The sequence below is a fragment of the Tauraco erythrolophus genome, chromosome 4, assembly GCF_009769465.1.
Source record: "Tauraco erythrolophus isolate bTauEry1 chromosome 4, bTauEry1.pri, whole genome shotgun sequence".
Lineage (NCBI taxonomy): Eukaryota > Metazoa > Chordata > Aves > Musophagiformes > Musophagidae > Tauraco > Tauraco erythrolophus.
Window position 1 is genome coordinate 46420998 of NC_141468.1, and position 13402 is coordinate 46434399.

Here is a 13402-nt window from a genome sequence, read left to right on the forward strand (position 1 = left end):
GATGGTTACAGTAGGCTTATCCGAATTTCAAGAGGAAATCTGTAATCCTAAACAGAAATTGGGAGGTTCTGAGAAGCAGCCTAATTAACAGCACTTTGCATCAGGAACTAGAAATTACTACAGCATTCTGGACACAGCACACTTCTCAAACTGGACAAATTGAGTTCATGTGTACAAATCTCACCTGGTAGTCACAAAATAAGGCAACTATTTCAAGTGACTGGCTAATCAGTTAAAGTACTCCAATCACCCTACGAAATATAACCAAGTACTGAATGTTGTAGCTGCTACTTAGGTTTCATATTTACACAATCTTTATAAATTGTAAACTGAATATGCTTATTAAGAAAAAACTCAGAACTCCATAGTTATTTTACGGAAGAACTATACTCAACCGTACTCAAAATCTTATTAAATATTTGTACTAGTCTTTAATAAATATTTAAATAATAAAGTTTTCAGAGTAGTAGCTTTTCTTGAAGGAAGAAGGGAAATGACATGTTGGAGCATGAAGACCTTACTGAAGGCAAGGCGACATTCAAATCCTTTGGGGAAGCCTCTAACTTTAAAGTAGACCAAACCCAAAAAATTAAACCTGAATACTAGCTAACCTGTAACTAGCAAGAAGATAATTTAAACATCCTTCTCCGGCATGCTAAGACAGTACTACAGAATTGCCTGGCACTTAAAGTCTACAATGCATGTTTCTCCAAACAGAACTTCCATCATCTGTGGAATACTCACACCTATCAATACAGTATAGTTTTGCTTTTCTAGGGACTGTGAGGAAAGTAATGTTTAAGAATTTAGATACACTGAATGGACTCTAGTGATAAAGATTTTTATTTTATATAAGTGTATATAAAGCAGTATCTCAAGCTGCTACAAAAGAACTGCATGATAAAAAAAGGCAAAGGGACAGCTAAAGGGAAATGGCCTTTTCCTCCCAGTGACATAAATACCTGCTCTTGCACACATTTCCCTTCATGAAAAGGGAAGAATTACATATGACATGCTGGTATTACCAAAGAGGCAGAAATAATCTACCACACCATCATGTAAACTGAGTATCTGAAAATAAATATTTTTCCCAATTAAATGGTAGCCAATTAGCTACAATTATCACTACAAAAAGCTCAGTCTCCTCCATGGGGAGAAAGAGGAAGAAATGCCTAATCTGCATTTAGCTTTTTTAAAATAACCTCATCATAAGACAGCATTGGCTTTAACACTGCGTAGACACTAGAATAGCACATGTATTCCAAACCCAACAGCCTTATGAAATTAGATTATCATTGCTATTCATTAGTGCAAAGCTAGCCCATTAGCAAGGAATTAGTCAGGAATTACTAGTTTTAAGTGAAGGATAGCTACATACAAAGGTTCGCACTAGGATAATCTAATTGAAGAACAACTCTCTAGAGGAAATTGAGTAAAGGACAAAATCCGCCCCCACCTCTCATCCTACTTTCTGAAAAGCAAGTAATATCTCTTTTAAACAAGAATTCCTATATACAAGCAGTCAGAGGTCGCCTGTGTTTCCATATTTCCTATCTGTATCTATAGTTTCATCCAGCATTGGTATATGTTGCCAAAGCATAAGTTTCCCAAGACGGCCTCTTCCTGGATCCCAACTGCAGCTCCTCTAATTTAGGTCTTTCTTTTCACAAGCTATTACAATCTATAAATTAGTTTAGATTCTCCGCCTCCCCTCAAGTTTTGCATTCATGATGTTTACACCTGGAGCTATTTGTGTACCGAAATTAAAATGTTTCTTATTCTAGAAGCAGCAAGCACAACACTTTCAGTAGTATTTATTTGCAGCAGTCAAATCTTTTAATAGATAGTAGAAAAGGTATTCTAAATATCCAAACACCACTTGAGTTTGCAAACACAGACCTATAATTACAATCAACCCTTTTTTACTATATTATGAGTACAGCATCCTCTTCAAATGCTGAGAAGACAATTGGAAAAGAGCTCCCCCACCCTCACATCATCTTCTATGAGTCAGACACTGATAAAACTTTTTCAGAATATGCAATGTATCTTCTGGCATTCACACTAAGTTGCCTTGTATTTTCTTTTGAAACAGTAGTTTTTAAATCACCACTGCTATATTTACCTACAGCTATAGGTTAAACTTGTTTATACAATAGCTTCATGAGCTTTTTTTTGAAGTCACATTTGACAAATCAAGCTAAAGCCAGGTAGACTGTGGATCAGGTACGACATTGCAAATTGCAGGTAAAAACAGGAAGAAATTATTTCCCATAACCCAAGTTCGAGTGCAGCTCAAGTAAAACAGAGGGAAATCATATACTTGTCAGTGGCCACCTTCAGTATTTCACATGTGTGAAGCGTAAGAGTCACTAGATCTGTTAAGTTACTCCTTTGCAGAGATGGGGGAAAGTTGTTTCTCTTAGTAACCATATTAATACCCGACAAGTGCTGTGACATACAAGTATGAGCATCCAGAACCGCTATTGCACACGTACAAGCATAGCTACACAGAGATACAAATGCCAAGCATTTGGCTAGGTTGTCTGCAAGCAAGTGGAAAACAAGTGACCAGAAAGCCAGGACACTAGTAAGCCAAAAGTTTCAAAGTCGGAAGTCCAATACAGTATTTCGGTTTCAAAAGGGGCCCACAAGGATCCCTGATTTGACAGAGGAATGCAGCTTCTCAGCAAAAGCTTCACCCAAGTGTTTCAGAAGGCAGCATTGACCACACTCTTACATCAGCATACAGGCTCATCAGCTGTGTTCACTTTTGTTACCAGATGAAGATATTGTTATTTTGCCCTAGACAAATACTCAATTCAAGTGTGAAACTTTAAGAAAAATACTGTTAGACAAGTTCATCCTGAAAGTTCAAAGCAGAACTATTAACAAACAGGTTTCATGTTGCTAACATTTATCTGTTCACTCTGTAAAAAAAACACAAACAGGAAAATGAAATTCACATGAGAAGTTGTCATATATATTTCAGATCCACAACACAAGGCCAAGACTTGCATGTTATCCCCTGATGTACAAGAAACCTCAAATACTCAAGTATGTCTATAGAAAATACTTTGGTTACTCTAACTTCACTATGGGGATGGCAAAACAGGAACAGCAAAACTAAATAATCACCCAGAACTAAAACTTGCATAGTAATCACTACTGGCTGGCTAACTGATCCTGTCAAAGCAAGCTTTCATAGTCTGAACTCAAGACCATGAATTACAATCATAACACGGCAAAATAAATCAAAGGATATTTCAGACTGATTTTTTAAAAAAGAAAATAATCCATGAGACTTGGCCCCAAGAAAGTTTTAGAGCTGGAAACACTTCTAAGAACCACAGCTTACAGATATTTTAGTATCATAGTACAAGTTTCAAGTACATAGTTATGTGTCAGTTACAGATAAAATGTAAAATTAAAGTATTTAGAAGTTACGGTAGTGTAAGAACTATTTACTTGCAGCCTTGAAGACAAACATACTTCTGTGTGTAGGCTCAAAATGAGGCTGCATTTGCTGGTCAGGTTTTTCTCCCCAAGCGTTTCAACCTCTTCTTAAAGACAACTTCACTCTTTGCTCTGTTTAACAGAGCTTTAGAAGCCACTAATCTAAGAAATATATTATTAATGGAGTGCTAACACCACTCAGGCATAAATGGGAAACAGTCTTGTTCAAAGACTTCATCATATTGCTCTAATTTTGGTTTTGTGAATGAGCCGTCAAAGACTCAGTGTTTCCAGGATAAGTACAGTGGCTGACGCTGTGTTCTCAAAAAAACAACCAAAACAGATAAGCTGGTGAGCAGGTCTTGTCAAAACAAAGCATTAAAAAAAAAATATATATATATCCAGAAATGCTTTCCCCTATCTCCCGAGTACCCTGATCATCTTTTGCTGTCTTGTTCTATCCTTACACTCTTGAAATTACTAGAAAGAAAACAGCTGAGGAACACTGCCACTGTTATGCCATGCTTTCCACTGACTGTCATTTCAGGAATGCATACAGGAAAGTAAAGCAGTTTGGAATGTCTCCACCCATCCAACAGCATCAGAAGCTGCCCAGCTTACCGACAACTCTACTGCCTTGCAGCTGCATTCCAGTTTGCATTTTTAAGGTTGTCCAGATGAAAGAAGAAATATACACTGTTAAGCACTGATATAACATTTGTTAGGTTGATGTCATCATGCATTGCATGCCCCACGTGCATATACGCTATATTGATACTACAGTATGGCAGTAATGACTTTGTGATTCTATGATAATTTACTTCTTGGTTCCAAGAGTCTCAGAAGGATGTACTCATGCTATAGGTGTCCAAAACCACCACACTGTTCCTTTCAGAGCCTATTAGTTTGTTTAAGTTTAACCCATCTGAATATATTCTTGGATAAAATTTAAGCATTTGGTACAATCCATGCGTGTTCCAATTCCACGTCCTGTCAGCCCAGACTCAAGAGTCAAAATTACATAGAAAGCAGTAAGCAATTTGCCAGGCTCTCAATTTTTTTAGAGGATTGCAGTGTCTTACTAGCCCAAGTAAGAACTTTTGAGAGAAGAGAACAAGCAAAGGGATAAACAAGTAAAGAACTGGCCAAGAACCTGTCAAACCATTTGTTCCAACTAAAATTTAGCATATGCCCTTGGGCCTGGAATACAGATCCTCCATTAGAAGACTTAAATTGTATCTGTAGTAATGATTTATACTGACTGCTTCTGTCTCCTAGCCTTAGATTTAGCTAACAAACTGAAATTTAGTAATTTGGTGAAAAACAACATGCTTGCTGCCACAATGCCAAGATCAAAAAGGCCTCAAATCAAGCATGTTCTCATCAGTTTTATTCACACACACAAGAGCACATCTCTTCTACTCTTGCAATATGCTTTTGATGATTTAGAACACGAAAAAGTGTTCTAACAATTCCAAGAATAGGCCAAAATACATAGAAAACCACAAATAAAGCTTTAGTGTAAAAGCAGTATTAATGCTACAGTGAAATTCAGTTATGGACCAGCAGAAATTGTCCCTGAACATTAGCTTCAGTAAATACTAAAGCCCTAACAGCTGAATTCATCCTTACATTGGACATAGAACACTTCTTCCATGACTAGGTAAGTTTAAGAAACCTCTCGGTTACACTAACATGGAAACTTGAGTTAAACACTTAAATTACTACGTGCTAGAATTCACTTGGGTTCTTGTATTTGTGCACAAGAAACATCCACAGCAATGAAAACTGCTGCATAACCAGACATAGAAATCCCAGGTTCAAACTTGACAGACCATGAAGAGGGCAAGAGACAGTTGGAGATAATAAACATAAAAAGGTGAAGAGAGAGTTACTTGTGTCCTTTATAAAACACCAAGCAGAAAACAATTCTTTTGAATGCAGCATTTAAATTTCCACTATTATACTTAAAGTGGATTATGAAGAATCACAACTTTTTTTCTCCTCTCGCATCCAATTCAAAGCAGGGGGGGAAATCTTAGATGACAAGATCAGTAGGAAGTTAACAAGTACTTATTGTAGAATCTGAACCTAACTACAGTAACTACAGAGAGAAAGATCTATGGCCCACACAAGAACCAACTCCTATTACAAAGGGGATTTTAAACAAATATGCCTCTGTCGTCTAATCACTGAGTGAGGTCAACACCACATTTATTGCAAGACTCATTATCTGTGCTTTGCTGTACAGATAGAGAATTAAAAGAATCAATCAGGATAACATAATACAAGCTGAACAAATGACTCCGAAATTGTCAATTTTATATCATCTACAGTGAGATCATGAGGGTTTGGTGGGTAGGAGGTTGCTTCCCCTCCAAGCAATGATATTCAGGTATCAGGTTCATATGCGAGTACAAATCTTTCTGTACGAAACAAAGTCCTCTTAATTGACAGTCTTGAAAAAATTAACTGGTCTACCATACACACCAGTATTTTCACTCTTCAAAAGAGGCAGTGCAGAAGTCATAGCTAGGAGGTTACTAAGATAGCTTAGAGCTATTTCCATACCTTCCTTACCCTTGGATGTTGGGTGCTGCTGCTATGATGCAAACACCCTAGAGATTTAAGACTGTAGCAACCTGTTCTTTGCTCTTATGACTTGACATGCTCTGCATGCTGTGGCCCCAGCTCAAATACATGACCTGTGTTATCATTTGTCAAAAAGGATCCCGACAGCACAGTCTTAATGCCCTCTATCAAGTTCTAAGGCAACGGGATCCAGTGTTGGTAGACTTTATGTCCCTTTTTCATCACTCCCTGCTGTTTGAAAAGATTTTGTAACAAGGACAACAGTTGCTGCCTACCGTAATGATACCCTTTACCATATCAGGTACTATGAGCACGCCACCAGGAGTCCTGACAATTTTTCACATAAACTATTGCAGAAACTCTTGCAAAGAAAGGTATTTCTTACACAAGAAATAAATACCATGGAAACCACAGGAAATATTAAGACCACAATAACTGTTCTTAATCAGTTAGAAAGAATATGTGTTTAGCGAAACACTTGTGAAGAGTTTCTCAGCATCTTAATTACTACTGAGGGATGAATGCAGTCCTACAGTAGTGGCATCAAATCAAAATTTCTATTTAACACCACATACTGCTATGCATCCAAACTAATATGTAACTATAGCACGGATAAAACAGTCTCTCCTTCACATTCAATTTAGTACTTGAAGAGTTGCAGAATAATACTGATTTTTGCAACAGAGAGACAGCCTTGAGGGAACTTCGCTTAATTCAACTGTACTTGTCCTGGACAAAAGAAACACACATGAATCCTTGTTAAGGATAAGGAGCCTTTCTTGCCATTCGGCCTTCATCTACAGGACTCAATGATCACCACGCAAACAGCCAAGACGATTTCCCTTATCTTACCTCCAAAGCAGCACCCTCCCCAGGAAGAAGCAAGATCAAGACAGCAGGACATGCTCCTTTCATCCTAGGTAGCAGAATTAGGCCACAGCACCCATCTTCCTCACCCAGAGAGAACGAGGCCAAAAATCAGGTTACCACCTCCTAAGACTGCATGGCCTCAAAGAAAGAGGGCAGCCAAAAAGCAGGCTGCATAAGCTGTCATACCTAAGCACAGCCTAATCTCAGCCACCTTCTTTATCAGGAGCGTGCAGGTACTCCACAGTGCACACCCCATGCTCCCAGGGGAGCAGTGTGCAAGGGAAATCCAGCCTTCCAGGAAACTAGTCACGTCATGGTCCCTCCCCATCACATGCAGCCTTCCCATGGTGCTGCCCAGAAAGGGTGGGCTCCTCTTTCTGGTACAAAGCTCTATGTAACTTTTAGACAAACTACTTTTGGTCACTTAAGCGATAAATTCCAATCAGAGGTAGTGGTGAACAAAGTCCTCTATTATAGAAGGCAAGGAAAGAAAGGAAGAGTACAAAGTGAGGAAGGATAGGTGCTAACCTTTCAGCATGAGAGAACTGAATCCCACTCCAGATTAATATGTTTGCCCTAGAAGGGACCAGGTTTTCTGGAAAACAGTATATAGTCTCCTTTTAACACTATTTCAGAATATGCTACTTTTTCCCCTCCTCCACAGAAACTATTAATCTGTAAGGTCAGAGCTCACATTTGGGCTTCATTTTTCTCTCAAGTCTCCTTACATTCAATTGTTAAGGCAGATTAGAAAAGCTACACTATCTGTAAATTACATCTCATCCTGTGTGAGAACTGTCCATAATGCAGGACATTGCAGCAGAATACGTACTACCCTCCTGCAATATCCTACATTGCATATATATCTCCCATAGAGAGAGAAATGGTATATCCCCAGTTTTGTCCTTTGTGCTGAAGGCCTAGTGTAAACATATGCTGTAACAAGTTCTTAAAGAGAATGACATTTGAACCCATTATACACAGGAATAATCATCATCACCTAACAACAATTTTTTCCCCTTCTGCAAGACGCGTAACTCAAAGACATTCATTGACACGTCCTCAGAAATGATGCACTCAAATTCACTCATTTATGCATGTGCAAATGCAAAACAAAATCACTCACTGGCAGTGTCAAGAGATGAAGAAAGTACCTGCATATATATACTCTCCCTCTTCCTGCTCTGAGCTACCAAGTCAATATTAATTTCTTCTTTCCTGTGTGCATCAAGAGAAACAATTCTGCAAAAAGCTTTCTGATGGTGATGGTATTCTATCCCACTGACACAGAAAAAGTTCAGCTAACGGCTTTAGTAACAAAGCTTGATGCTCCATTAAAGACCAGAACTGAAGTTCACCAGAATTTCAGGATTAATGGTACTTTCCCCCCAGCACTTCCAACCACCTGGGCTGTGGAAAAGAAAACACAGCTCAAGTCTCTTCTTATAACTGTCATCTGGCAGTAAAAACAAAGGCTGAATAGTATATTAAATATTTAATTCTATTGCTATTTTGCTATTTCAGACACTTGCATTTGTTCTCAAGAACCACAAAAACGTTAGATGCAAGAGAAAAATGACACAACCCAAAAAAAGTAGAGTCACTTTATCTTTGCCAAGATAAATTTATTCCTGTGAAGCAGTAAAGTCTACATGGGAACTGACAGACATCCCAAAAACAACACCACAAAAACAATCAAACAAACAAAAACCCACAAAGCAACAGCAAACCACAGCAGTCTTAAACACAACAACATGGACTTCAACACAACGGACACCAGTCAGTCAAAACTCCGTCAGGAAGAACGACAAGGTTTTGAAGAGTTTCCTCTGGGAACAGATACAGCTTTTTTCGATGCCACAGTCAAATCCAATTAAATGAATTCATGTTATAAATTGCATCATGTATAATTTGCACCTTTCATATGGCATATTAGAGAAAAAAGAGTTATTGACAATAATGAAGTGAAAGCATTCGGAGTTGATCATGGGAAGGGGTTAAGGGGTTTGTTACATGCCTTTTTTTATAGCAACAAGCAACATTCAGTTACTGGACTGCCTCAAGCGGATTATAACTTCACAAGTCTTATTTGCTTTTAATACCATAAAACCAAAAATGGCTCTTCGGTATCACTAGAGGAGGGGAGCAGGGGAGGAGGAGAGTGAGCAAGAGTTTTAGCAGTGATGTAAATCTTCACCTCTGTTCCCTTAGACTTTGCCCTTCAAACTGCAAGCTGACTACAGGTAAAAAGAAGGGGAGAATAAGCTCAGAATGATCCTGACGAAAGCTTTGTTGTGTGTAATACCAAAGACATTTTGAAAACGCCATCTGGACTCCATGAAGAGAGAGAACATCATTCATCTCGTAACATCTCTAACAAAAGAGTTAAACCAAACGTCATCCTTTCCTACCAATCACTGGAGTACAGTAACTTGTAGACCTAACAATCTAACCAGTTAAGGTATGACTTATAAAACATAGCTCCTGGAAACATGAAGCAACCATAACTTGATTAGAGAGGGATAAATACATAAAACCTCACTATGATACGACAGGCTAGACTGAAGGCAGGTAACCGTGCTGCAGTAACGCACTGACAGGCTTAACCACAACACACATTCATTCTTCCAGTTCAGTTCACAACTGAAAGTAAACCAACACCCTTTACAGGGGAGCAAATGACAACTTATAAACAGGAAATAAAACAAAGAGTGGTAAAATTTTACATCTTATGGTTAGGAGGGGATTCTATCCAGTACTATGGGGCAACTTACAGGTTTTTCAAGGATGTGAGGCTCTACATATATATATGTAGGATGGATAAAATATATTTAACAAAAACGAGGTGGCACATTTAAGAAAAATACTGTATAACGACAATGTCCTAATTACCTCACCTAATCGTTTCGGGCAGATTTCTACTTGATCAACCTACACCTCATAATCATTAAGATTTAATTTTTTTTTAAACTACCGAACAACTTCTAAACTTAAGAACAAGAAGCCAGACCGTCGAAGATAATTTTTCACTTTTTGGATACCCAGTGAATTTAATATTGTGTGGAAGCTTTTGGCCTTCTAGAGAAACAAAAACTATTCAGGCAAACCCGCATTATCTCCGGATTGCCACAGCCTCTCCTTATTTGGCTAACGTTTTGAGATTCCAATCAGACTGCTATGAAGTTCAACATGCACAAAGCATCCATTTTGAGGAAACTTCACAGCCAGTTTCCTTTCCATTCCCCTCCTGCCCCAAGTGAAAGTTATCTCCCTCAGCACCAACCCCCCCTCCCACATACCCACGCCAGAACAAAGCAATATGGATTCGTTGTTTTTTTTTTTTTTTACTGCTCTCCAGCGCACGAAAGAAAAACGTAAAAGCCCTGCTCCCCTTAAAGTTCAGTTTTCACACTGCAGCAGAAGCCATCGCTAAAGAAAGCAAACAGCCTCTTATCGATCCATGTTTCTATATTCGGAACAAAACAGTGGTTCCCCTTAGAAACCGGGGAGAAACAGATGATCCGTCTCACGCCCGCACGCACACACGAGCGGGGTTTCGTCGGCTCAACCGCTGCGAAACCGGGGGTGGTCGGGGGAAGGAGGTAACTGCTACCGGGATCCCAGGCAAGGGGCAGCCGGGGGAAGCGCCCCCCGAGGCGAGCCCGCCTCCCTCACCTGCCGGCCGCCACTGCTCCGCCGCGGGGCACCTGTCCCGTACCCCCCAGACAGCTCGGGCAGGGCCCGGTCCCCCCGTCCCTCCCGCGGGAGGAGAAGCGAGGCGAGCGGGGAAAGCGAAAGAGGGTCACCGGCACCGCCCCCCCGCCTAGGAGAGGCCTAGCCGTCCCCTTCCGACGCCCGGCCTGCGGGGAGGGGGCGCAGCCTCTCGCCCCGCTCCAGCCCGGGCCGCTCCCCCGCGGTCCCCTCCGGCCGGCCGGCCACCCCCGAGCCTGACCCCGGTGGCCGCCGCCTCCCGCCCCGCGCTCTCGGCCCCTCCCCGCCCCGACACCCCCCAGCGGAGAGGAAAGCAGCCGCCTCCGGCCCCTTCCTCCTCCACCTCCTCCTCCTCCTCCCGGGTGGGCACTTCGCTGGCCGGCCTCGCCCCCCCTTCCGTGCCTGCCCAAGCCCCAGTCCCGCCGCCGCGCTCGGCCAGGTCCCCCCCGGCCAGCGGGCACAGCTCCGCACCGACCTGGTGGAGCGCGGTGAGCCCGTCCACATTGGCGTAGTTGATGTCGGCGCCCCGCTCCAGCAGCCGCAGCACCTCCTCGGTGTCCCCGCTGGAGCAGGCGGCCAGGAAGACGGCGCCGTCGTCGAACTTCACCTTGGTCTTTTTGCGCTTGACCACGGGCGGCTCCAGGTCGGTCTCGGAGCCGATCCAGCGCTTCAGCTGCTCGTTCCGTTTCTGCTTGGCGTCCGCCATCTTCATACCCCGCTCCTGCCTGGCCCCCTTAGCCTAACGCCGCACCGAGGATAGACTATATACCGCCAGTATCCCACAGCGCTCCGCGGCGCGCAGTCGCCCTCACTCACCCAACCCACCCAAGGCGGAGGGTTGCAGGGCGGGAGGAAAACGGAGGGCGGGGCGGTGGCCTCATTAGCATAATCTCGCGAGATTTCGCTGGAGGCGGGGAGGGGAGCGGAGAGGGAGAACGGAGGGGACCGGGACGGAATGGGACGGGCGGGAGGGGGGGCGGCGGGGGGGCCGGGCGGGGGAGTTCCTCCCCCGCCCGGCCCCCCCGCCGCCACCCCGCCCCCCCCCCCCCCGCCCGCCCCGTGCTCGGTTTGCCTCATCCCGGGCCCGTGAGTTCAAGAGTTCAGCCGAAGGGTCATCGGCTTCCCCCGCCCCGCCGCGGCGGAAATCCCCGCGTCCCGCACCGGGAAGAGCCGAAGCCCGGAGAGTACGAAAGCCCGGCTGTACGAAAAGCACCATTTCCCATTTGCCCGGAGATTCCTGCATGGCAGAGGACGGATCCCTGGGCTTATGGTTGGTTTAAAGCCAACTTTGCCTCCATTATCTGAAAACCTGGGGTAGTGCATCCATCTTTTCGGCTGGGAGAAAAAAAAAGGAGTTACGAAGCTGACGACATTTGAAAATACAAAGACTAAAATGTATCAGCTGGAGTTGCGGCTTCTAGGAACCAAGCTATTATACGTAGTAAATTTTTTTTCCATGAATACCGTGTTTTCTTTAGCGAAAAGCGATATGTATTTTGTTTTAAATTGAATCATCTCTGGGGATAAAATGTGGCTTTAAACTTACTGGAAAAAAAAATTATTTTCAACTAATTATAGGAAACAAAGTATAGTTTGAGAGGGTCACCAAATTTTGCATGGTTTGTTCTTTTCTAATTATAATGTCTCCTTTTCTTACAGTGGGCAGTCTCATAGCCTACTCGGGCTTCTTATTTCCATTTTTATTGATAAAAATGTCAGCGGCAAGTGGTGGTCGTAAGGTACCTGCAACAATATTTTGTTCTTACAGGTTCTCATCTGGAGATACTTGCATAGTATCCATCAGATTTACTTATACAGCAATGCAAGAGATACAGTGCACTGACAATTGGCAGGTGCAATGTAATCGTGAACAAAAGATGACATCTTGTAGTCAAGATGAAAGATTGGCCAGAGAAAGATTTGCAGTCTAAGTAGGTGCATGAGCGATTACCCAGCACCTAATTTATACCTTCCCATTGACAGCCTGGCTGACTATCCAGAGGTACAGTTTAGGCTCCTGGTTTTGAAAGTATGGCTGACTCTGCATAATGCACGTCACAAGCAGTCTTTGCACTTTTGATTATTCACACGGGTGACTGAGTTGTGCTTTGGCGTAGCGCGGGTACCATAGGCCCAGTATGGACAGTTACCAGCTGGGAGCTTGGCTGCGTCGGCTGGCTGAGGTCTAAGGAGGGGATTGATGCTGGCTCCAGCTGCCTCCTGTGGTCTTGTCCTTGCGGGCAAAATTCCTTGGGGACGGACTCTCAATCCAGTGCCATTTCCTAAGGAGCTGAAAAGTATAGCTCAAAAAAGGTAACAAAAGATAAAAGCTGAGTCCTCCTTCCCCTCCCAAACATGCTGCTTCTCTCTTTCCCTCTCTCAGTTGGCCGTCTGAAAATTTGAGTCATCAAAGAAACCACATAGCTGAAGAATGTAACACACTGATTTCAGCAAGCAATATCAAAATCAAGTGCTTTATTGGCAGCAAAGTAATTCTAGGTAAATTGATAGACACTTACACAAAATGCCCTTTTTTAGGACTTTCATTGTCATGAAGCATGTTTTTAGGTTTCCGTCAGGGCTTCAGTCCCCTTTCCTTGACTTCATTCCTCCAGCTCAGCTTTTTCCTTCTGGTCATGGATACCCCCTTAAGTCCTTCAGCAGACTCTCCTTGACTTGTTAGTAAAATGCAGAAGTTCTCCAGCTCAGAAAGCATATCTCTCTCTGTTCTGAAGTATCGTACAGTCTGGTTTTAAAGACTAGATCTAATACT

At 42.6% G+C, this 13402-nt stretch overlaps 1 protein-coding gene across 5 annotated transcripts in view; it reads right to left on the minus strand.

Annotated features, from left to right (window-relative positions):
* PPP1R12A (protein phosphatase 1 regulatory subunit 12A) overlaps positions 1-11430 on the minus strand; it is a 128538-nt gene extending 117108 nt beyond the window's left edge. For 4 of the 5 annotated variants that reach the window (XM_086610898.1, XM_086610897.1, XM_086610896.1 and 1 more), the window contains exon 1: positions 11105-11430. In XM_086610898.1, the coding sequence (XP_086467024.1) occupies positions 11105-11341 (237 nt within the window). In that variant the 5' untranslated portion in view covers positions 11342-11430. The remainder of the gene's footprint in view (positions 1-11104) is intronic. The other variant, XM_086610899.1, reaches the window with a different exon arrangement.
* Between the last annotated feature and the right edge of the window lie 1972 nt (positions 11431-13402).